The following is a 26,673-nucleotide window of genomic DNA, read 5'->3' as shown; positions in this document are numbered from 1 at the left end:
ATGTTCTAGACCTCTTGAAATGAATGCTAACATTGAATCTGTTTTCCTCGCCACCAACGCAACCAGCAAATTAACCATTTGGGAATCCTGCATGAGGATTTTGAATTTTTTTTCCCTGTTTAGAAAATAGTCCAAACTTTTATTCCTTCTACTAAAGTGCATGACCACACACTTTCCAACACTGTATTCCATCTGCCACTTCTTTGCCCATTCTCCTAATCTGTCTAAATTCTTCCGCAGCCCCTTTCCTTCCTCAATGCTACCTGCCCCATACCTATCTTTGTATCATCTGCAAACGTGGTTACGAAGCCATCAATTCCGTCATCCAAACCATTGACATACAACGTAAAAATAAGTAGTCCCAACACCAACCCCTGTGGAATACTATTGATCACCGGAAGCCAATCAGGGAGAGCTCCCTTTCTTCCCTCTCTTTGCCTCCTGCCAATCAGCCAGTGCTCTATCCATGCTAACATCTTTCCTGTAACGTCATAGGTTCTTGTATTGCTCGGCAGCCTCGTGCGGCAGTTTGTTAAAGGCCTTCTGAAAATCCAAGTACACAACATCTATTTTTTTCCTTTAAACATATTCTTCTTGTAATTTCTAGTAATTTTTATTTATTGCACCGTACTGCTGCTTCTGCATAACAACAAATTTCACAACCTCTGTCAGTGACCATAAACCTGATTCTGAAACTGCTATGTCTTTCAAATCCAATGGCAGGATAAATGGGTTGACATCAGAAAGTATCACAGGCTCTGGGGCACCAGAATTGAGGGCTTGCTTAGACTTGGTCAGCTGTTCGGCAGCCACATTGTTGGCATGCTTGATTATATTTCCAAACAGGGAATCCAGACCTGTACATAATATTCCGATCTGTTGCAGATAGTTGGAGTGAGATGCTGTATATCTATGGAATTCAGCAGGTCAGGCAGCATCTATGGAGAGGAAAAAGCAGTTGAAGATTTGGACTGAGATCCTTACTGGATCTCCTGCATCTGTAGAATCTCTTCTAGCTAATCTTGTGTTCAAATTCGCTCACAGTAAAGACAACAGTTTGCCTTAATTATGGCTTGCTAAACTTGCATGTTAACTTTCAATATCCAATCTCTATTTAAAAGTACTCCATTAAAAATGTTTTCCCTTTCAAAGTGGAGAACCTCTCCATTATTGATATTAAGGGTAACCCGAGGTAATTTCTAAAGTAAGTATATGTTTGGCACAGCATTGTGGGCCGAAGGGCCTGTATTGTGCTGTAGTTTTTCCTATGTTCTGTATTACATTCACCATGTCCTTATCTCTATGTACCTTTCCCACAGCTCACCCTTCCACCTACTTTGTGTCATCAGCAGTCTCAGGCCCCTCATTTAAATCATTAATATTGAACACACCTTCTGCCATAGCCTCTGATATCAAAAATAATCCATTTGTTCCCACTAAATTTTCAGTTTATTAACAAATCTTTAATCTATCCCTTGAATACTCCAATCTCATATTGTTGATATCCTCTTTCGTGACATTTTATCAAAGACTTTTACAATCCAAATACATTACACTCAGCAGGTTCCCCTTGCCTGTTCAGTTAGTATCTAAAGAAAAAGATGATCTGCCATTCATAAATCTAAGCTGATGCTGCTAAGTTGTGCTACTATTCCAATTGTGCTCTGTTACTACTTTTAAAAAAAAAGATTACACTATTTCTCTGACTACTGATATCAGGCTCCCTGTATATTGAGCCTGTTTTCTGTCTCTTTCCTTACTTCTCAAAGGGGTTGCATTTGTTACATTCAATCTGGGGGAACCATTTTAGAATCTATGGATTTTGCAACATGATAACCAGTGGGTTCACTGTCAACACAGTGATAGCCTTCAAAATCCTAGAATGCAGGTCATCAGATCTTGGGTATTTATGCCTTTCAATCCCATTAATACCTCCATTTCTTCACTCATTATGTTCCTTAAACTCTCAATTTACTCTGGACCTGTTATCCTTCACTATTATTGGGACAATTTCCAAGTTGTCTTCTATGAAGAGACCCCAAATATTTGTTTAATTTCTTTTCTTTTTTTATATTTCACAAGATAAAATGTCCTGTTTGTCAGCATCTACATTGCCTTACAATGATTATTTTTTCTTCACATACTTATAAAAGCTCTTGCAAATACGTTTTCTTTGCATTTCTTACTCCCTGCATCTCCCTCTACAAAGTGACTCTCCTTATATGCCTATGACACTCTCCTTAATTGTGGTTTTTCAACTCGATTCCAAACTGATTATTTTTTGCCCACCCACAATCCACATTCCCCTTCAGTTATCACTTCCTTCACAGGAAGCAGGTGAGCATCTGAGGGAGTAAAGATAACTAATCAAATGCTTTTCCGCTGTACTTTCAAATGACTAACTTTCTAATCAGTGGCCACTATTCATTCTGCCTTTTCTGCAGCTATCAGTGGGCTGTATCACTGGGCCAAAATGTTATTCAGAATTCAGAACCAATGTTCAGAGGGACGTCCATTTAGAATGGAAATGAGAAATTATGAACAATTTTTTATAAAATAAATATAACAGTTGCATTTCTGCTCCTAAAAGGTGCTTCTGTAGTAAAGTTGCTGAAAAAATATTGGCAATAAAAGATAAAATGAAAGGCAGTAAAATTTTATTAGTTAATGTTTCTGTAATTTGCTGGCTACGTAAATTAGTTTGTTGTTACATGTTGAGATTACCTATATTTAATCTATTCATATTGACAACTTCCAGGTAGTCAACAGTGGGAATAACATGGCTCCTGATATTGAGCTGAACATTGCACAGCCTAATACATTGGAAGGAAATGACTTTGAGCTATTTGAAATTCTTCACATAAAGGTGTTGGATGTAAGTTCTTTCTGTTTTAAAGACTCCTAATATCATATTGCCAATACAATCTCAAAATGTGATTAAGATAAATATGAAGCATAATTAGCATATTTACATTTTTTAACCTCTAGTTAGTGTGGTTCCCCACTTGGGCACTGAGATTAGATGTTAGTTATGCCTGTGGATTCTCCTTACAGTATGATTACTAAACAAATAACACTCTAGAAACACATGCAATGTGAAACATATTTACTTAAAATAGAAGCACAATTCTGCTGTGAGAAGAGAAACAAAATATTTTGGTTTTATGACTTTACCTCCGAAATGGGAAAAATTAGCATTGAGGAATTCAGTGCAAGTAGTTTGACAGAGCGTTGGTAGAGATGAGAGAAGTATGAAAGCATTTGAGACTAAATTGTTGAGGGAGTGACAGTATAAACTAAGATGCTTTTGACAGTGGTTTTACTAACAGTTGTACAATCAGTTGTCAGTAAATAGTACTGATCTGAAATTACTATGTTGAATCTAAGCACTATAGGCAATGTGCTTAAATGCGAATTGTACTTGTGTTATAGAGATCTTGAGGCTTGACAGTGTAGATATTGGACTGTTTTCAGTCATGGGGGAATGTTGAACAAGGTGGCATAGCTAAAGGTAAGGGACTAGTTATTTAAAAGTGAGGTACATTGAAATTTCTTCTTGCAGAGGATTATGAATCTCTGGAATTCTGTACTCTAGCAGATGGTGAAAGCATGATTTTTGAAAGCATTTAAAGTGCAGGTGGAAACATATTTGATAGACGGTATATTGGCTAATAAGGATTAGCCTTGATCATATTAAATAGTGGGGCAATTTGGGTCTAATGACCCATGTGAACAATGGAAGTGGATGAGGATAGAGATATCTGAAAATGGAGAATTTCAGAGAAAAGCAACATTACTTAGTGTTACACTGTAACTGAATGGAGGTACACTGCAAAAGCAAAATCTCAGCCCCTCCACTGCAGAGGGGCCTTATTGTGAACAGCCAGTTCGGTATTGTGAATCTAAAAAAAGCTTTGTCACTATTTACCTTGCAATTTTGAAAGTGCTGCAAGGTGGCAAAAAGAGGAAGTAATGTTCTGCATTACCTGTTCTGACAAAGTTTATTTTCTAAATAATTACAAAAAGTTCAAAGTAAATTTATTATCAAAGTACATATATGTCACCATAAAGCTGAGCTTTATTGTTTTGTGGGGATACTCAATAAACCCAATAACCATAATAGAAACAACAAAACAACAACAGGGCAGGCAACTAGTGCACAAATGATGACAAACTGTACAACTACAAAAAGAAAGAAAAAATAAATAAGCAATAAATATCGAGAACATGAGTTGAAGGTGAACCCATAGGTTGTGGAAACAGTTCAGTGATGGGGCGAGTGAGGTTATCTCCTCTGGTTCAAGAGCCTGATGGCTGAGGGATAATAACTATTCCTGAACCTGGGGGTGCGAGACTGTGGCTCCTGTACCTTTTTCCTGATGACAGCAGCAAGAAAAGAGCATGATCTGGGGGGTTCTTGATGATGGATGTTGCTTTCCTGTGAAAGCACTCCATGTAAATGTGCTCTATGGTGGGGAGGGCTTTATCCATGATGGACTGAAGGAAAACTGGGTTTTCTTGCTTTGATGGTGGTGTGATAATTGATTACTTTTCATTGTGCACCTGCCCTATTTAAATTTTAATTTTGCTTTTCTTTGCTTGAGTGAAAGATTCTCTACCACATTACAGGTGAATAGTATACTAACATATTGATAAATTTCAGCTTTTCCTTTGACTCCTACCCTTTTTGAATATCTTTAAATAATACCATCCAATTACCAACATTTAAAAAGTGAGATCATTCAAGTAGATTCATAATACAAAACTTAAGTTTGTATTGATGAGGGAAAATAATGATGACATGAGAATGAATGATTGGAGAAGAGGTGTAGCTTCAAGCGGATGGAATGACAAGGGAAATCTTTAGCATTTTGAATTTTTTAGAACAGCAGAAAACTTCCTATAAAATTGAGCATGAATTTGACAAATTAGTTAATATTAAGTTGAATTTAAAAGATTGTAAACTAGAAATGAGAAAGAACAATCTTTTTTTTGATGCACCTGCTAAATTTGTTTAAACTGAGTACTCATGTAAGTCCTCACTAGAAACATCTGCGTTTATATGATGGATCATTATCTCCCCCCACAAATTTTTAAAAAGAACTGACAGTTTGTGTAGATCAAAGTTTAAAATAGCCATAAGTTCTTTAATATCTCCCCAAACAGCAGGATTCCTTCAAAGAATTTCTTTTCTCTTCCAATTTTTCATACAAGAGATGGTGTTTCTGGAAATACTGCACTTCAGTAAAATATAGGCGTCAAAATATTGTGGATGACACAAAGATTGGAGCACATGTTCCTTTTTAGAATAAAAGGCAAGGCTAACAGGTTTAGCAGACCTTGGTTTTCGAGGGAGATTGAGGACCTTGTTAAGAAGAAGTTGGAAATGCATAGCAAATGAGATGCTTGAGGATCGTAAGAAATGCAAGAAAACACAAGAGGAAAATTAGGAAGGCTGAATGAAGGCATGTGGTAAATGTGAGCAAGCTTTTTCACTGAGACTAAAACTAGAGGTCATAGCTTAAGGGTGAAAAGTAAATTATTTAAGGAGGAACCCAAGGATGAATTTCTTCACTCAAAGGGTGGTGTGACTGTGGAAAAAGCTGCCAGCAGATGTGGTAGATGCAGGTTTAATTCAAGATTCACGATTGTTTAATGTCGTTTCCTGTATACATGTGTAAAGGAGAACAAAATAATTGTTACATTAGATCTAATACAGCACAGAAGAAAACACAGAAGATAAAGAATACGATAATAATACAAAACACAATAAATGTAAATACATCAGATAGCTTATGTATATTGATTCTATGTCCATAAAGTGATACTAATCTGTACATAAGGTGACTGCCAGGAAATAATGAAGTAGTAGTGGAGTTAGTGGGTGGAGGTTTTGATCAGTCTTACTGCCTGGGAAAACTAACAATTTGTGAGTCTAGTGATCTTGGCATGAATGCTACATAGCCTCCTCCCTGGTGGAAGTGGGACAAACAGTCCTTTTGCAGGGTAGTCCTTCATGATGTTACTGGCCCTTTTCTGATACCTTTCTGTATCTGTCCTTGATGGTGGGTATGCTGGTGCTGCTGATGGTGATGCACTGGGCAGCTTTGACTGCCCTTTGTAGAGTCTTCCTGTCCACCACAGTGCAGTTTCCATCCTAAGCAGTGAAGCAGCTTGTTAGGTTACTCTCAATTCTGCATCTGTAGAATGACGTGAGTATGGATGTGCAAGGCCCAGCTCTCTTCAACCTCCTCAGAAAATAGAGGCATTGGTGAGCTTTCTTGACTGTGTAGGATGCATTCTTGGACCATGAGAGGTTGTGCATGATATGCACTCACAATAGCTTGAAACTACTTTCAATTTCCTCTACTATTCCACCAATGTAAATGGCGATATGAGTGATGCAAGTACTCCTTAAGTCGATAACTATCTCTTTTGTCTTATTGACATTTAAGGAAGAGGTTAGTTGCCTGGCGTCAGGCCTCAAGTTCCTCCACTTCCTTTTTGTGGGCCATCTCATTGTTGGTTTTGAGCCCCACCACTGTCGTGCCATCAGCGAAAGTGACAATGTGATTATTTGTGTGTTTGATCATGCAGTCACATGTGGCTTGGCACACAGCCCAGGGTGGGGGGGGGGGGAGCACCGGTGTTGAGAGTGATGGGGAGGGAGGAGCAGTTGTGCAGCCTGACTAACTGAGGTCTGTTCATTAGGAAGTCCAACACCATCGGTTGTACAGTGGTACATCTAGGCTGAGGAGCAGGAGTTTGTTCACCAAGGTCTGTAGGACAATAGTGTTGAATACTGCACTGAAATTTAGAAACAGAATTCTAACACTAGTCTCCTTGTTCTCTAGATGTGTCAAGGCCAGGTGCATGACAGCATTTAAGAGAAGCTACATAGGTTGAGGTGTATGGGTCTATGGTTCAGGTGCGGGTGGATGGGACTAGATAGAATAACAGTTTGGCATGAACTAAGTGGGCCACAGGGTCTGCTTTTGTGTTTTATGACTGACTCTAAAAGTTCTGCATTGGATTTCACTCTTTTATCTCAACCACACTTTTACTGGTTGTTGCTTCACACCTCTTGCATGAAAGGATTTATCAGACGCAAACACAAGGAATTCTGCAGATGCTGGAAATTCAAGCAACACACATCAAAGTTGCTGGTGAACGCAGCAGGCCAGGCAGCATCTCTAGGAAGAGGTATCGTCGATGTTTTGGGCCGAGACCCTTCGTCAGGATCTTCGTTAGTCCTGATGAAGGGTCTCGGCCCGAAATGTTGACTGCACCTCTTCCTAGAGATGCTGCCTGGCCTGCTGCGTTCACCAGCAACTTTGAAGTGTGTTGCTAGGATTTATCAGACCATTGCTTTGCTATCCCACTCAATTGATATGTAGAAGTCAAATTATTTCAGTTTGTTTGAATATTAGCATAGTCTCATTTTGTTAAAGTTTTAATTTTTCTTTTTCCAGCATAGCCATGGAAAATGTTACTTTGAGGAACATTTGAAAAACTGTACGAACCTGCCTGATGTATCAGTACTCCATCAAATGTTTAACTTTGTCAACAAGTATGGAACCAAAGAATTGGTAAGGATCGATATAAAATTAATTAAGTTGTACCAGGTTTTAAATGATGAAATGGTAAAAAATGGATTCTTAGAATGATTTCAAACTGATCAGAGTAAAAATAAATCAGTACAAGAATGCACCATCTGCACCTATACTTTGAGATAAAAACACAATAATCAATTATAACAGGATTTTTTTTTTGGTAATGCTTCTAATGAAGTGTCAGGGGTTTTCAAGGGAGACTTATGAGGCAAACACGAAAAATGCTGGCGAACACAGCAGGCTAGGCAGCATCTATAGGAAGAGGTACAGTCGACGTTTCGGGCCGAGACCCTTCATCAGGACTAACTGAAAGAAGAGACAGTAAGAGATTTGAAAGAGGGAAGGGGGAGACCCGAAATGATAGGAGAAGGAGACAGGAGGGGGAGGGGTGGAGCTAAGAGCTGGAAAGTTGATTGGCAAAAGGGATATGAAGCTGAAGAAGGGAGAGGATCATCAATCTCTCCTATCATTTTGGATCTCCCCCTCCCTCTCCCACTTTCAAATCTCTTACTATCTCTTCTTCCAGTTAGTTCTGACGAAGGCCCGAAACGTCAACTGTACCTCTTCCTATAGATGCTGCCCGGCCTGCTGCGTTCCACCAGCATTTTGTGTGTGTGGCTTGAATTTCCAGCATCTGCAGATTTCCTCGTGTTTGCGCTTATGAGGCAAAGTTAGATTTCTGAGTCATATTACAGCAGATGAAACAGCAGTATGAATACAAATAAAAGCAGTTAAGCTTTGGATCAGAAGTTCATAGAAACAGGAAGGCAGCATCCTGTGGTGCAGAAGGGTGGGACGGAGAAGAAGAGAGCTGGCGTCATTGGAGACTCTATAGTCAGGGGAGCAGACAGGAGATTTTGTGGACGTGAGAAGGACACCCGCATGGTTTGTTGCCTCCCAGGTGCCAGGGTCCGGGATGTCTCTGACCGGGTGCACGACATCCTGGTACGAGAGGGAAAGCAACCAGAAGTCGTGATACATGTTGGGACCAACGACATAGGCAGGAAGAGGGACGAGGTCCTGAAGTGTGAGTTTCGGGAATTAGGCAGAAGGCTGAAGAACAGGACCTCAAGGGTCACGTTCTCAGGATTGTTGCCAGTGCTACGTAACAGAGATGGTAAGAATTGGAGGAGATGGCAGTTGAATGCGTGGCTGAGGAGTTGGTGCAGGGAGCAAGGTTTTAGATTTTTAGATCATTGGGATCTCTTCTGGGGAAGGTGGGACCTGTACAGATTGGATGGGTTGCACCTGAACTCGAGGGGGAGCAATATCCTTGCAGGTAGGTTTGCTAGCATGGTTCAGGAGGGTTTAAACTAATTTGCGAGGGGGATGGGACCCAGAGCGATAGAGCAGTGAAAGAAGTGCATGGAGTAAAGCCAGATCTAACATACAGAGAGGCTTTGAGGAAAGAGAAGCAGAATAAACGGTGTAAAGACAGTAAGGTAGAAGGGCTGAAATGTGTGTACCTCAATGCAAGAAGCATCAGGAACAAAGGTGATGAACTGAGAGCTTGGATACATACATGGAATTATGATGTAGTGGCCATTACAGAGACTTGGCTGGCACCAGAGCAGGAATGGATTCTCAATATTCCTGGATTTCAGTGCTTTAAAAGGGATAGAGAGGGTGGAAAAAGGGGAGGAGGGGTGGCATTGCTACTCAGGGATACTATTACAGCTACAGAAAGGGTGGGTAATGTAGCAAGATCCTCTTTTGAGTCAATATGGGTGGAAGTCAGGAACAGGAAGGGAGCAGTTACTCTACTGGGGGTATTCTATAGGCCCCCTGGTAGCAGCAGAGATACAGAGGAGCAGATTGGGAGGCAGATTTTGGAAAGGTGCAATAATAACAGGGTTGTTATCATGGGTGACTTTTACTTCCCTAATAGTGATTGGCACCTGATTAGTTCCAAGGGTTTAGATGGGGCAGAATTTGTTAAGTGTGTCCAGGATGGATTCCTGTCACAGTATGTGGACAGGCCGACCAGGGGGAATGCCATACTAGATCTAGTACTAGGTAATGAACCGGGTCAGGTCACAGGTCTCTCAGTGGGTGAGCATCTGGGGGACAGTGACCACTGCTCCCTGGCCTTTATAATTATCATGGAAAAGGATAGAATCAAAGAGGACAGGAAAATTTTTAATTGGGGAAAGGCAAATTATGTGGCTATAAGGCTAGAACTTGCAGGTGTGAATTGGGATGATGTTTTTGCAGGGAAATGTACTATGGACATGTGGTCAATGTTTAGAGATCTCTTGCGGGATGTAAGGGATAAATTTGTCCCAGTGAGGAAGATAAAGAATGGTAGGGTGAAGGAACCATGGGTGACAAGTGAGGTGGAAAATCTAGTCAGGTGGAAGGAGGCAGCATACATGAGGTTTAGGAAGCAAGGATCAGATGGGTCTATTGAGGAATATAGGGAAGCAAGAAAGGAGCTTAAGAAGGGGCTGAGAAGAGCAAGAAGGGGGCATGAGAAGGCCTTGGCGAGTAGGGTAAAGGAAAACCCCAAGGCATTCTTCAATTATGTGAAGAAAAAAAGGATGACAGGAGTGAAGGTAGGACCAATTAGAGATTAAGGTGGGAAGATGTGCCTGGAGGCTGTGGAAGTGAGCGAGGTCCTCAATGAATACTTCTGTTCGGTATTCACCAAGGAGAGGGAACTTGATGATGGTGAAGACAATATGAGTGAAGTTGATGGTCTGGAGCATGCTGATATTAAGGGAGAGGAGGTGTTGGAGTTGTTAAAATATATTAGGACAGATAAGTCCCCGGGGCCTGACGAAATATTCCCCAGGCTGCTCCACGAGTCGAGAGAAGAGATTGCTGAGCCTCTGGCTAGGATCTTTATGTCCTCGTCATCCACGGGCATGTTACCGGAGGATTGGAGGGAGGCGAATGTTGTTCCCTTGTTCAAAGAAGGTAGTAGGGATAGTCCGGGTAATTATAGACCAGTGAGCCTTACGTCTGTGGTGGGAAAGCTGTTGGAAAAGATTCTTAGAGATAGGCATTTAGAGAATCATGGTCTGATCAGGGACAGTCAGCATGGCTTTGTGAAGGGCAGATCGTGGCTAACGAGCCTGATAGAGTTCTTCGAGGAGGTGACCAGGCATATAGATGAGGGTAGTGCAATGGATGTGATCTATGTGGATTTTAGTAAGGCATTTGACAAGGTTCCACATGGTAGGCTTATTCAGAAAGTTAGAAGGCATGGAATCCGGGGAAGTTTGGCCAGGTGGATTCAGAATTGGCTTGCCTGCAGAAGGCAGAGGGTCATGGTGGAGGGAGTACATTCAGATTGGAGGATTGTGACTAGTGGTGTCCCACAAGGATCTGTTCTGGGACCTCTACTTTTCGTGATTTTTATTAACGACCTGGATGTGGGAGTAGAAGGGTGAGTTGGCAAGTTTGCAGACGACACAAAGGTTGGTGGTGTTGTAGATAGTGTAGAGGATTGTCAAAGATCGCAGAGAGACATTGATAGGATGCAGAAGTGGGGAGTGGGCTGAGAAGTGGCAGATGGAGTTCAACCCGGAGAAGTGTGAGGTGGTACACTTTGGAAGGACAAGCTCCAAGGCAGAGTACAAAGTAAATGGCAGGATACTTGGTAGTGTGGAGGCGCAGAGGGATCTCGGGGTACATGTCCACAGATCCCTGAAAGTTGCCTCACAGGTGGATAGGGTAGTTAAGAAAGCTTATGGGGTGTTAGCTTTCATAAGTCGAGGGATAGAGTTTAAGAGTCGCGATGTAATGATGCAGCTCTATAAAACTCTGGTTAGGCCACACTTGGAGTACTGTGTCCAGTCCTGGTCACCTCACTATAGGAAGGATGTGGAAGCATTGGAAAAGGGTACAGTGGAGATTTACCAGGATGCTGCCTGGTTTAGAAAGTACGCATTATGATCAGAGATAAAGGGAGCTAGGGCTTTACTCTTTGGAGAGAAGGAGGATGACAGGAGACATGATAGAGGTGTACAAGATAATAAGAGGAATAGATAGACTGGATAGCCAGTGCCTCTTCCTCAGGGCACCACTGCTCAATACAAGAGGACATGGCTTTAAGGTAAGGGGTGGGAAGTTCAAGGGGGATATTAGAGGAAGGTTTCTTACTCAGAGAGTGGCTGGTGCATGGAATGCACTGCCTGAGTCAGTGGTGGAGGCAGATACACTAGTGAAGTTTAAGAGACTACTAGACAGGTATATGGAGGAATCTAAGGTGGGGGCTTATATGGGAGGCATGGTTTGAGGGTCAGCACAACATTGTGGGCCGAAGGGCCTGTACTGTGCTGTACTATTTGTTCTATGGTGAAATAATTGAATGTAGAAATTCAACAACAAATATGTTGAAGCAGCACTGGGGCTTGGCCCAGTGTTAATGGTGGAAGTTTGTAGTGGTCTAACAGATAAGTGATTAAAGGTACAACTTGGAGTCAAATATGACATGGTAATTATGAATAGTGTGTCTCTGGGAAAGATTAACTCAATTTACTTTCCCATCTAATTATTATATTCCTCTTCTCACTTGGTGTCTGAAAGGATACTTAGTAACAGGGACATCGAGGAGCAGAGAGGGAGGCAGATTCTAGAAAGATGTAATAATAACAGGGTTGTCGTGGTGGGAGATTTTAATTTTCCAGATATTGATTGGCATCTCCCTAGAACAAGGGGTTTAGATGAGGTGGAGCTTGTTAGGTGTGTTCAGGAAGGATTCCTGACCCAATATATAGATAAGCCTACAAGAGGAGAGGCTGTACTCGATCTGGTATTGAGAAATGAACCTGGTCAGGTGTCAGGTCACTCACTGGGAGAGCACTTTGGAGATGGTGATCACAATTCTATCTCCTTTGCCATAGCATTAGAGAGGAATAGGACAGATGTTAGGAAAACATTAATTGGAGTAAGGGGAAATATGAAGCCATCAGGCAGGAACTTGGAAGCATAAATTGGGAACAGATGTTCTCAGGGAAATGTATGGCAGAAATGTGGCAAATGTTCAGGGGATATTTGCGTGGTGTTCTGCAAAGGAATGTTCCAATGAGACAGGGAAAGGATGGTAGGGTACAGGAACCGTGGTGTACAAAGGCTGTTGAAAATCTAGTCAAGAAGAAAAGAAAAGCTTATGAACAGTTCAAAAAATTAGATAGTGATAGAGATCTAGAAGATTATAAGGCTAGCAGGAAGGAGCTTAAGAATGAAATTAGGAGAGCCAGAAGGGGTCACGAGAAAGCCTTGGCGAGCAGGATTAAGAAAAACCCCAAGGCATTCTACAAGTATGTGAAGAGCAAGAGGATAAGATGTGAGAAAATGGGACCAATCAAGTGTGACAGTGGAAAAGTGTGTATGGAACCGGAGGAGATAGCTGAGGTAGTCAATGAATACTTTGCTTCATTATTCACTACAGAGAAGGATCTTGGTGATTGTAGGGATGACTTACAGTGGACTGAAAAGCTTGAGCATATAGACATTAAGAAAGAGGATGTGCTGGAGCGTTTGGAAAGCATTAAGTTGGATAAATATCTGGAACTGGACGAGATGTACCCCAGGCTACATCTTGGGAGGAGATTGCTGAGCCTCTGGCATTGATCATGTGGATAGTCAGAGGCTTTTTCCCAGTGCTGAAATGGCTATCAGAGAGGGCACAATTTTAAGGTGGTTGGAAGTAGGTACAGAGGAGATATCAGGGGTAAGTTTTTTTACGCAGAGAGTGGTGACTGTGTGGAATGGGCTCTCTTAAGTCTCCTGGATAGGTACCTGGAGTTTAGGAAAACAGAAGGATATGGGTAACGCTAGGTAATTTCTAAAGTATGTACATGTTCGGCACCGCATTGTGGGCCAAAGGACCTGTATTGTGCTGTAGTTTTTCTATGTTTCTATGACACATCTGTCTCAGCTTCAATAGTTGATGACTAGGCATTCATTTCTCTGGGTAATCAATATCACAGATTTACAGTCCCCAAATTCTGAATTCTGATTTTAAATCTGAAGCAATTCCAATTTTACCTCAGTTCTTATCACGAAAATGCCTTGAGTTCCAGGCCCATGAGCATTAAAAAGCATCTTAATCAGTATCTACTTTGTAAATTTTGCTTGTCCTCTCATTCCTCAAAACTTCAGTTTTTGCTTCCTTTGGCTTCTTAATTGTACATTTATTTTCTGGGACAATGTCCATCTGTACACTATATTTTACTAGTTTTCCACCAGTTTAAAAAATAACGTGTACTTGGCTTTTGCAACCATTCCATGGATTTCATCCTTTCCTGGATCAGATTTGTAAAGCTGAGCTTGCTGACTCAGAGAAACTAAGGCCCAAAAGGCAATGCCCTGTGTTTGCACATAATCATGAAACTGCTGAGAAAAAGTCATAAACAGTAAAGCATCATTTACACCTTTGTTTTTGTTCCAGTCAGAGCTTTCAGACATTTTGAATGCCACAAATCCTTGAGAGTATTACAAATAAAATTTAAAACCATTAACTTTAAAACATTAGCAACAGATTTTTAAAAAATACAACTTGCCTTATTTGTGCCTAATTGTACATAGTCCAGTTATAAAACCTTCCCACTGATTCACTGACTAGTTTCTCCGGAGCTTCTGCATGTTAATGCACAAATTCTACAGTCCTGAATTTTCATTTATAGAGATTATGCTTGACATTATGTTCAGAGCTGATGGCATTTACCAACAAGATACAACCCAGTTTCTCTTAGCAGTGAATAGCTTGGATAAGAATTTCAGAGAATGATGCTTTCTCCATCTGCCACCTGCTCGATCAATTGATCAATCCATTTATATCCCTTTGTAGGATTTGGATCACCCTTACTGCTTTCTTCCATGAGTGGCTTTAACAAACTGCATGATACCTCAAACCTCTCAGACTGATCTTATAAATAGTACTTCATATTTGATTCAAAGATAGGAAAAAAAGCAATGAAAAACTAGAGTAGAGTTGTTCTTCCTTTAAGCTTGCGGAAGTTTCTTGCTTTATTAAGTATATTAATCCTTTGTGTCAGATATTACCTTATTTTAAACACAGCTAAATAGTCCTGAGACCAGATTATTAGCTAATGACTGATAGTTTCTATTCATTTATCATTTATCTAAACCGCGATAATTTGTGTTGATTGCTTGCAATTAATATTTGCTACCAGCTCTTGTGAATAGGTGAAACATTGGTTTTGGGATTAGCTGTTCCCTGAACCTTTTTTTTTAAAACTACTGTATAAATTCAATCCTTCTGTTCCTTATGGATTCTTTGACCTTCTTTAAATAAGAACTGTCACTTCAAACAATCACTTTTGAATTTCAACTTTTTACTTATTAAGTTGAAATATTTTTTTTTAAACAGTCGTGCTCCAGCCATGGAATATCCTGTGTAAACATTAGATGCCAGCTTGGAGATATTGAAAGTAGGGAACGTGCATCGATCCATATTAGTATGAGACTCCGCTATGTACTTCTGGCATCAGTAAGTATTTTGTGTTAGCACAGTTGACATCTTTTAAATATTGCTTTTATAAATTATGGTGTATTCAATTAATGTTCAAAAGTATATTTAATATCAACGTATGTGCATATATATCACCACCTACCACCCTGAGATTCATTTTCTTGCAGGCATTTACAGGAAAAGTAAAATACAGCAGAATGTACAAAAATCTATACATAGACAAAGATTGACAAACAACCAATGTGCAAAAGATAAACTGCAAATAATAAATAATACTGAGAACATGAATTATAAATATGCAATTAAAGTTTTCTAAACCTTAAGATTAAGAGAGGGGGACAAAAATTATTTTTATCTCATTATATGAAAAAGGACATAACTAGGAAATGGTGTTTGCTGTCTTCAATCAACTTTATTGCTGATGGATGCTGAAGTTTATTGCTGAAGTTAGACACTTGTTCATGATACGTTTGAGATTATTTTTCTCTCTGCTCACTTTCCGCTGTTGGATAATGATTTAAATAAGTTACTTTGTAGAAATAGATCATCTCAAATTTAAATTGCTGCCTGTGCTGGTATTTTTTTTGTCTAATTAACTAAATTTGGATGAGACCACCAGATAAATGATTGCGAGAATAAAGATGGCATGGCAAGTTCTGCTCCCTGAAATGGAAATCTCATCAAATAACCAGGATATATGAAGTTTAACCTAAAATTTGCTGTTGAAATAATCCAGTTTTTGACTGAAGGAGAAAATGGTTGCTGGGCAGAAAGGGTGTGTCCTTAAAGTGAAATAGAAACATAGAAAACCTACAGCACAATACAGGCCCTTTGGCCCAGGGTCCTGTATAGCTGCAACATTACCTCTCGGCTCTTAAACTCAATCCCATGATTGATGAAAGCCAATGTGCACCTTCTTAACTACAAGGCATATATATTTTTAAAATTAGGTTTTGTCAGTTCATTAATCTACAGGATTTGCAGCTGTAATTGTGCTTTTGCTATTTTTTTTACAGTTCAGCATCCATCACTTTCAAAAGAGGCAAATACAATTAATGACATTTAAGAAAAATTAAGTATTTTATGGGGAAACTGGCATTACCAGAAATAAGCCTGGTACTGTAATTTTTTTTGTATTGTATTTGAACACAATATAAAATTCACACTTTATTTCAACAGGATACCGCTGCTTCGACTCTGTTTTTTACTACTGCTGTTGCATCATCAGGAAGCAATCTTGATATTATTCATAAAGGAGAAATTAAATCAACTGTAGGTATTTATTCATTATTGTAAAATCAGCAGAATTAACTTATCTTGCTTATGTTCTTCTCCCTTCAACACCCTAGATTAATTTTTAGTCTTTCCCTCTTAATGTGCCCTTGATGTATCTTTGAGACCATGAGAGCAGAATTAGCCCATTCAGTTCATCACTCAATCATGGCTAATTTATTTCTCCTCTCAACCCCATTCTCCTGGCTTCTCCCCACAACATTTGGCACCCTTACTAATTAAGAACATATCAACCTCCACTTTAAATATACCCAATGCCTTGGCCTCTACAGACATCTGTGGCAATGAGTTCCACAGATTCACTACCATCTAGCTAAAGAAATTTCTCCTCATCTCTGTGGTAAAGGGAAATACTTGCATTCTGAGGCTGCGCCCTCTGGTCCTAGAAATTTCCACAATTGGAAGCATCCTCTGAATGTCCACTTTATCTAGTTGTCAAAGACCTTCTGAAAATCTGAGTAAACAACATCCACTGAATCTCCTTTGTCTATTTTGCCTGTTATTTCCTTGAATAATTTCAACAGATTTGTCAGACAAGATCTCCCCTTAAGGAAACCATGCTAGCTTTGGCTTATTTTATCATGTGTCTCTAAGTACCATATCCTTAATAATGGACTTCAACATCTTACTAACCACTGAAGTCAGGCTAACTGGTTTATAACTTCCTTTTTTAATTCCCTTCTTTCTTGAGGTGTGGACTTTTGCAATTTTCCCGTCCTCCAAAATCACTCCAGAATCTTGTGATTCTTCAAAGATCCTCCACATTCTCTTCAGCTACCCTTTTAGAACCCTGGGGTATGGTCTATCTAGTCCAGGTGACTTACCTACCTGTCAGCTTCCCAAGCACCAGCTTCTTAGTAACAGCAACTACACTCACTTCTGTCCCTGGCACTCCCAAATTTCTGGTTTCTTTCACAGTGAAAACTGATGCAAATACTTACTCAGTTTGTCTTCACTTTTTAACATGCCCTATCTATCTCATGTTGTAATTTTTACCCCACATACTGGCTACTGTTCAGAGGCCTGTATATAAATATCATCTGTCTACAAGGATTCCACGTCTTCTGATCATATGACACTGCTTTCTAAGGATTTGATTTCATTTTTAATGAACAGGGCCAACCCACCCCCTTTAGCCACATACCTGTCCTTTTGATATGATTTGTAACTTTGCATGTCAAATTCAGAACTGTGATCTTCTTTCAGTCTCTGTGATGCCCACATCATCATAACTGAGCTACAAGATCATCTACCTTATTCTGTATACTGTGTGTATTCAAAAATAACACCTTCACTTCTGTATTCATGACTCTTTTCAATATTGTCTCCATGTTACCTCCAGTTAAATTCTTATCCCTTTCTAAAGTTCTTTGTCTTTTTTTTTTACCCTGCCAAGGTCTGTAACCTCTCCTGCACTCTCCTTCCCTTTTACTATATCCATACTTTCCCCTCCCATTCAAAATTCCTCTGTAGGTCAGATGAGATGTCCTGAACCCAGACAGCAGGCAGACAACATGGCCTTTGGCACGATAGAGAATGAAGTGCATTCTATCCTCAATTAGAAATACATATCTTTTCTCTCCCCCTCTTGATTGGCTACACTGTACCATGGTTTGGTACTCAAACTTCCTACAGTTGCAACTCAGGAAACAACAATCTTAGACCTGGTGGGCAAGCTTAAGGGCTGCGGTTCCTTCAGCACTACCAGTTTGCAGATGGTGACCTTTAAGTTGAACCATCCTTTTTAGAACTTTTTCAAAATCCATCTGCCCCAGATATTATATCTTCTCTTTCATCATTTATGCGGGCATCGTGATGAGCCAAATTGTTAATAAACGAAACTTTAGAAATCAAAGTTGTGAAAATAGCTTTGCTTGTGTTACTCTTTGAATACAGTTTGTAATCAATTGAATTTACTGTTTTCTTCCAGGTTACGATGGAAGCATATTATAATTTTAAACCAAAAATTAAAGTATTATTGGGAATTATTATCAGCGGTTTCCTCTTGCTGGTGATATCATTTCTTCATATCATAGGCTTACTTTGGAAGGTGAGATTTATATTAAAAGCAGTACCTCTCTATCCCTAACATCAGCTGTTGTTGCAGTGCAGCTCAAGTGACAGAATTTATTTTCCATCTCGTCTCATTGACTCAAATCACAATTTCTGACAGATTATCATTACTGCTCCCATTTGTTTTGTGTAGTAAATACTAGTGAAGATTGACACTTATTCTTTTGCTGACAGCTTTTCAAGGAATTCTCCTGAATGTTATTTTATCTTGCTCTCTACTTGATCACTAAGCAAAACCTATTAATTTCTTCTCCCTGATATTTATTGTTGCTTTAAATATGTTTGTCCCGTTCAATGAAAAAGGTATTGAGATGAATTCCAAGCTTAAAATTTGTTCTTGTAAAACTAATAACACTGAACATCTTGCAGCAAAGCGAAACTGAACTTACAATTTCTGATAGCTGTGAGCTTAAATCATCCTACCTTTTGTCATAAGGTTATCTGCCTATTCCAGATATTAGTCTAGGAACCTTGTTCTGAATGTCTTACAGATTAACGCCCATCCTTAAATAAGGAAACCAATTCTGTACTCAGTTCTCAATACGTGATCTCTCCAATGCATTATATACAAAAAAAGAACATTATCTCCCTTCTATCCAGTTCCTCTCGAAGTTGGCCTTCTCAATTACTTGATGTACCTGTAAATTTGAATTATACAGTAGGATACCTAGATCACTCGATTTCACAGCTCTACGGTTTCTTGCATTTTGACAGTGTACTTTAAATATTTTTATTATTTTTCTGCTAATATGATGCTCTCTTTGCAGATCATTGTTCACTCACCTCAACGAACTATACATCTTTGTAGCTTCCTTATATTCCTTTTACAACTTACTTTCCTACTTAAATTTCTATTGACTGCACATTTCATTAGTGCCTTCATTCAGTTTATTGGCGTAAATTTTTTAAAAATTGAGGTTCAGCACTAATTTCTGAACACACCACCTGTTATGTATTATCAACATTGCCTTCCTTTTCCTATTAGCCAGTCAACCTGCCGTACGCACAGTAGGTATCTTTAAAATGATGAAAGTGATGTATAATCTATGTTTGTAACTTTTGGTTTGCCTTTTTTGGGAATTTCCAATCTATTTGATTTTCAGAGGTGGGGGGGCAAATGTTGCATTCTTGTGGATAAAAAAGGTCAGCATTTAAAAACCTGTCAACATCATGAATCAAGTATTATGCAAACAAACACAAAAAAAACACCTATAGTATGTCATCAGTGTTCAGTTCACCTTGACTGCTAATGCTACTTTATCCATATATTTGGCACACTTGCAAAAAAAAATGTTTTCAGCCAAACCTGAGACATTATGGCATATACAATTTCAGTAATCAAATTTCTACAATATGCTAAATAATAGGAAATTAATTTGTATTTTTGTGATTTCTTCATCTCTCTCTCCCCATCCTCGGTTTAGTGTGGATTCTTTAAAAGAATACTGAATGATAGAATTGAAGATGTGAAAAGAAACCAGCAAGAAAATTGTAAACTGATCGATTTAAGTGATGACCATCAAATAGAGGATGACTTTCAAAGAGACCAAGAATAATCTTTTAATACTTTTAATAATGTAAAATAACAGTACCCTTAAAAATCAGGTCAGCACCCTGTTGAGGTTTTGTCTGCCAAATATCCTTAAAGGCTTTGATTATAAATCAATGCTGACAGTGGAGATTTGCATGGTCTCAAAGTCTGTCTTTATTTAAATGTTTGATATTCAGACATTCAATTTGCTTACCTTCCCTATTCTCGAATCAAGAATACCTGTTGAAATGAATGTGGTCTCTGATCATACGAGTTCTGATCTGGAATACTGTTGCAAAAGCAGATTCCCCTGTGTAATGGAATCTGAATAAGACCAAGCTCTATCATGGACTCCATGAAGAATGCTAGGATGGATTAGAGTGACCACCACTGGTGGCCCTGTATAAGTACAAGACTGATCTGCACGAGCTGAATCCTGATAGTTGCCTTTGGAATTGTTAGTTTCAGCCAATTTAACTCAACTTCAGGCTTAGCTCTAGCACTAACCCCCTTATTTTACTTTTCCTAACGTAGCGGATGAGAGGTATTGAATCAGTTCTCGTGGTTAAAAATATTGATCATTTCATCCTGAGGACATTTTTACCAGATATGAAGATACTTCTTTTTCAAGAACATTGAGTATATCTGTAACAGTGAAATTGCGCAGGTAGTTACCATGGATTGCAAATCAGTTACAGTTGGAGTACAGTGTTACCATAAATACAAAATCAATTTTGTGTAGGCAATTTACACTTTAAATATAGAACATCCACATTTGTAGATAGTTATTGGAAATTTATAAAAATTATTTTTAAAGTGACTGGATCAATCATACAGTACAATTGTAATTATTTAAACTTGCTCTTTATACTTAGAACTGATTAGAACAAAATAAGTACTAGAGATTTCTTGTTAATTACAACTACATGAATGTAGTTACATGTTCTTTTTAAATTCCTACCTAAGCTCCTAATTTCTTATCCCTCCAGATGATGTTACATAACTTACTGTTTGTAAGGATAGCTACTTTGTTCTGGCTTCATTCCCTCCATAAAATATTTCATCCAACACACTTCCCAAATTACTGAGGTTCCTAACATTACAAAAGAAACACCTATCTGCTTCAGCCTTTTCCCTTTGTCCTTGTTTCAACTTGGCACCCTCATTCCACGTAAGGCAAAAAAAAATACTCTTAATCTCAACTCCACACATACAATTCCACCGAAGAGAAATTATTGGAAAAAAGAAAGTGAATGCAAGCATGACATAGCTGCTAGTAGCTTATGCTATTAGGCTACTATTTCTAACAAATATCACTAGTTGGCTGAAGGTAGAAAATCAGCATTTGCCAATAACACAGCACAGTGAAAATGATCAACATTTCATTATATGTATTGTAATTATAAAGTAGGAACAGCTACAGAATTTAATCTCAAAAGAAAAAGTATTAAATACAAATTATCAAATGAAGCAGTGAGGTTCTGGGCATAGTCAAATCAGTATTAACTTACCCAACTGATTTTACTCAGCAGCTTGAGTAGGCCATCGATACAGGGAGACTAAGTCAACAGAAATGACTGAGAACAAAAAACAAACTGACAAATTATATATAATCAGAAAGGTTAACATGGCTGTCAGGTTAGAGAATTTCCTGACAGTGGAAGGAATAGAGTTATCTAAGGGATTAAGATAATTAAAGTTTGAAAGAAACATTTCCATTTATACAAAAAAATCAGTGGTTCATTGCAACTAGCCAATGAGTCTGGAGTACAGCATAAGTGCAATAATATCATTTTGCATGATAATTTACATTATAAAAAATGATATTGATGTATTTTGGAGATATACAAGAATATGATTTTAAAATGACTGGTTTAGCCAGACAATGGAAATGTAATATTTAACCCATAAATCTGAAAGTGAACAGAATATGAAAATATTACAATTTGATTTTATTTGTAACGCTTCATTTTCAAAACTGTAAATCCTATGTACATTAAAACCATGATCTTCCAACTTTATAAATTACCTCTTGTAAAATATACATTATGTCACTTTGAATTATATTAAATATAAACGGCCGTACAGATTCTTCTCTTGAACACAGCACAAAACTGCTTTATAATATTGTGTAATGGGAGACATTTTGTTTGTCTTTGTATGGCAATAAAAACATCTTGACAGCTTCAAGTAACACAATGCTCCCATGTACTTTTAAAATTTGTAATCAATGTATCTACAGTATTTGTATAAAGATGTTTTACTGAAAATAATTTCAGAACTCTAGAAATAATTGTTGTATAGTTCTGTAATATACTCATTAAAGTAGTTGCAAGGAGTTCTAGCACAGCTACAATCTGGTACTGATTCATTGATCTCAGAATTTCTACGAATGACAAACCATAAGAAATTTTTCGTTATCTTGGCTACAGGCAACCACATTTTACTATAGGAATATCGCATTCTTCCATAGCTCTTCCATACAGAGTAATTAGCTGTGAATGGATCCTGTGGAAGTAGGGGAAATCATGATCATTACACAACAGAGTAAGGGAATTAAACCAATGTTTGAATACAATAACTTAAGTATAATCAGTCTTGGATTGCAGACACAAATTTGTAGTTTAACACTTGTTTGATATAAACAGAATTCTTGAAATTAGATCACAAAAGAGGACCAATTTCTGTTTACATTTTGAATGCTTTTAAAACAATATTCCGTAAACATTTTACATGCAATAGTCAATGCTTACTTTATATGAACTTCTGAAGATTCCTCCATTAAATCACCATCAATGTTCCATGGACAACTTCCATTTAAAGAAGTTACCGATGGGCAACGTGAACTAGACTCTGCTTTCTCTTCCGATGTCTCATCAACCCATCTGCTTTTGATCCTCAATTGTATCTTAACTTCCTGAACTGTATATGTCTCCACAAAGGGAAAGTTAAACTACAAATAACAAGACATATTAAAATAATGTACAATGTTTAGAAGAATTAAAATTGAAAAATATAATTTTGCTGTGAGAATTTTAGTCTACTAATTAATGGTGACTATAAGCCATAAACTCAATATACCGAACTGGAGATGGTTACTGAAACATAACTAATTACACTATGAATACCATAGGAGCAGAATTAGGCCATTTGGCCCACCAAGTCTGCTCCACCTTTCAATCATGGGGTAATCCTTTTCTCCCCTCCCTGGCCTTCCCCCCGTAACTTTTGAAGCCATGTCCAATCAAGAACCTATCAAGCTCTGCCTTAAATACACCCAACGACCTGCCTCCACTAATAAGTTCCATAAATTCAACACCCGCTAGCTACAGAAATTTCTTTGCATCTATGTTTTAAATGAATGCCCCTCTATCCAGGGGCTGTGCCTTCTTGGCCTAGACTCCCCCACAATGGGAAACATCCTTTCCACATCTACTCTGTCTAAGCCTTTCAACATTAAAAAGGTTTCAATGAGGCCCCCACACCCCCCCCCCCGCATCCCTCTAAAATCCAGCAAGGACAGACCCAGAGTTATCAAGCGTTCCTTGTATGATAACCCTTTTATTCCCGGAATCATTCTTTGAACCTCCTCTGACCCCTCTCCAATGCCAGCACATTTTTTCCTAGATGAAGAGCCTAAAGCTGTTCACAATACTGAAGGTGAGGCCTTGCCAGTGCCTGATAAAGCCTCAGCATCGCATCCCTACTCTTGTATTCTCGACCTCTTGAAATGAATGCTAACATTGCATTTGTCTTCCTCACCACTGACTCTACCTGCAAGTTAACCTTTAGGATGTTCTACACATGGACTCCAAACCCCCTTTGCATCTCAGAGTTTTGGATTTTCTCCCCATTTAGAAAACAGTCTGCACATTTATTTCTACTACCAAAGTGCATGACCATGCATTTTCCAACATTGCAGTTCATTTCTCACTTTCTTGGTCATTCTCCTAATCTGTCTAAGTCCTTCTGCAGCCTACCTGTTTCCTCAACACTACCTGTCCCTCCACCAATCTTTGAATTACCTGCAAACTTGGCAACAAAGCCATCTATTCCATTATCTAAATCATTGACATAGAGCATAAAAAAAAATCCCAACATCCCATCCCTGTGGAATACCACTAGTTACTGAATGCCAACAAAAAAAGGATCCTTTTATTCCCACTAGGTGCCTCCTACCAAGCAGCCAATGCTGTAACCATGCCAGTAATTTTCCTGTCATACCATGGGCTCTTAACTTGGTAAGCAGCCTTATATATATCAAAGGCCTTCTGGAAGTCCAAATATACAAATCCACTGCATCCCCTTTATCTATCCTACTTATAATCTACCCAAAGAATACCAACGGGTTTGTCAAGCAGGATTTTCCCTGAAGGAAACCATGCTGACTTTGTCCTATCTTGTCCTGTGTCACCAAGTACTCCTTAACCTCATCCTTAACTACTGACCCCAACATCTTCCCAACCACTGAGGTCAGGCTAACTTAACTGGTCTATATTTCCTTTCTGCTACCTTCCTCCTTTCTCAAAGGGGGACTGGCATTTGCACCATGCCAAAGTCCAATGATTTTTGAAAGATCATTATTAATGCCTCCACAATCTCAACCACTACGTCCTTCGGAACCTTAGGGTGCAGTTCATCTGGTCCGGGTGACTTCTGTACCCTGAGGTCTTTCAGCTTTCTGAGCACCTTCTCCCTTGTAATGTTAACTACACTCACTTCTCTTCCTTCACACCCATCAACATCTGGCACTCTGTTAGCATCTTCCACAGTGAAGACTGATGCAAAATACCCATTTAGTTCATCAGCCATCTCCTTGTCCAATTAGTATTTCTCCAGCCTTATTTTCTACCAGTCCTGTATCGACTCTCATCTCTCTTATTTTTTTTTACATACTTGAAAAAGCTTTTACTATCTTGCTTTCATATTTCATCTTTTCCCGCCTAATGATTCTTTTAACTGCTCGCTGTAAGTTTTTAAAAGCTTCCCGATTCTCTGGCTTTGCACTAATTTTTGCTTTTACATTAGCTTTGACTTTCCTTGTCAGACATGGTTGCACTATTTTGCTATTTGAGTATTTCTTCGTTTTTGGAATACATCTATCCTGCATCTTCCTCATTTTTTCCCCCCAGAAACTCATGCCATTGCCGCTCTGATGTCATCCCTGCCAGCATCTCCTTTCAATTTACTTTGGCCAACTCCTCTCTCATACCACTGTAATTTCCTTTACTCCACTGAAATACTGCTATGTCAGACTTTACTTTCTCCCTATCAAATTTCAAGTTGAACTCAATCACATTGTGACCACTGCCTCCTAAGGGTTCTTTTACCTTAAGCTCCCTAATCACTTCCGGTTCATTAGCTCACACCCAATCCAGTACAGCTGATCCCCTAGTAGACTCAACGACAAACTGATCTAAAAAGCTATCTCATAGGCATTCAACAAACTCACTCTCAAGATCCATTAACAGCTTGATTTTCCCAATCAACCTGCGTGTTGAAATCTCCCATTACTATCATAACATTGGCCTTCAGACACACCTTTTCTATTTCCTGTTGTAATCAGTGGTCCACGTCCCAGCTACTGATGAGTAGTCTGTATATAACTGCCATCAGGGTCCTTTTACACTTGCAGTTTCTTAACTCAACCCTCAAAGATTCAATATTTTTTGATCCTATGTCACATCTTTCTACTGATTTGATGCCATTCTTTACCAGCAGAGGCATGCCACTCCCTCTGCCTATTTTCTTATCCCTCTGATACAACGAGTAACCTTGGCCATTCAGCTTCCAACTCCAACCATCCTTCAGCCACAATTCAGTGATGGCCACAACATCATACCTAACAATCTATAACAGTGCAACAAGATCATCCATTTTATTTCTTAAGCTCCGTGCATTGAGATACAACACTTCAAGTATTGTATTTGCAACCTTTTTGATTCTGCATCCCTAAGGCACTGATACTCACCCTGCTGGCTGCAATTTTGTCCTATCATCTGGCTGCCCTTCCTGACAGTCTGACTGCATGCTATCTTTGCTTTTTTACCATCCGTCCTATCCTGAGTCCCTTCACTCCAGATTCCACACTCCTGCCGAATTAGTTTAAACCCTCCCCAACAACTCTAACAAACCTGCCTGCAAGAATATTGCTCCCCAACAAGAGAAAATCTACCGATTCTGGAAATCCGAGCAACACACACAAAATTATGGAGTAACTCAGCAGGCCAAGCAGTATCTATGGAAAAAAAGTATAGTTGACGTTTCAGGCCAAAAGCCTTCGGCAGGACAGTCCACTGACTCAACCTACAAGTTAACCTTTAGCGAATCCTGCATGAGAACTTCCATCTCCTTGCACCTCTGACTTTTGAATTTTTGCCCCATTTAGAAAATAGTCCAGAACTTTATTCCTTCTACCAAAGTGCATGACCAGGCACTTTGCTGCACTATATTCCAACTGCCATTTATTTACCCATTCTCCCAATCTGTCTAAATCCTGCTGCAAACACACTGCTTCCTCAACAATATTTGATGCTCCACCTATTTTCATATCATCTATCTATAAAGGCAGATGTAGTTGTTAATTATTAAAATAAAATCTCTACAAACAACTACAGATCGTCAAAAGAGTGCACAACAAAATAAAATGAAGTAGGATATAAAGAGCTAATCTGGATTAGGCATGACCATATTTTACATTTGATAATAATCCATTGCAA

At 39.0% G+C, this 26,673-nt stretch overlaps 2 protein-coding genes across 2 annotated transcripts in view; one reads left to right on the top strand and one right to left on the bottom strand.

Annotated features, from left to right (window-relative positions):
• The window catches only part of itga4 (integrin alpha 4), a 155,889-nt gene extending 135,882 nt beyond the window's left edge, over positions 1-20,007 (top strand). Inside the window, exons 23-28 of the mRNA XM_063052058.1 lie at positions 2,759-2,875; positions 7,473-7,589; positions 14,956-15,075; positions 16,237-16,329; positions 18,281-18,400; positions 19,848-20,007. Of these exons, the coding sequence (XP_062908128.1) occupies positions 2,759-2,875; positions 7,473-7,589; positions 14,956-15,075; positions 16,237-16,329; positions 18,281-18,400; positions 19,848-19,979 (699 nt within the window). The 3' untranslated portion in view covers positions 19,980-20,007. The remainder of the gene's footprint in view (positions 1-2,758; positions 2,876-7,472; positions 7,590-14,955; positions 15,076-16,236; positions 16,330-18,280; positions 18,401-19,847) is intronic.
• Positions 20,008-22,324: 2,317 nt separating this feature from the next.
• The window catches only part of cerkl (ceramide kinase-like), a 210,632-nt gene continuing 206,283 nt past the window's right edge, over positions 22,325-26,673 (bottom strand). The window contains exons 12-13 of the mRNA XM_063052059.1: positions 22,708-22,907; positions 22,325-22,462 (exon numbers count right to left, since the gene is read on the bottom strand). Coding sequence (XP_062908129.1) covers positions 22,381-22,462; positions 22,708-22,907 — 282 coding nt within the window. The 3' untranslated portion in view covers positions 22,325-22,380. The remainder of the gene's footprint in view (positions 22,463-22,707; positions 22,908-26,673) is intronic.

This window comes from Mobula hypostoma, chromosome 6 (assembly GCF_963921235.1).
Source record: "Mobula hypostoma chromosome 6, sMobHyp1.1, whole genome shotgun sequence".
Taxonomy (NCBI): Eukaryota; Metazoa; Chordata; class Chondrichthyes; order Myliobatiformes; family Myliobatidae; genus Mobula; species Mobula hypostoma.
The sequence above is the reverse complement of the archived record's forward strand: the minus strand, read 5'-3'. Positions and strand labels throughout refer to the sequence as shown.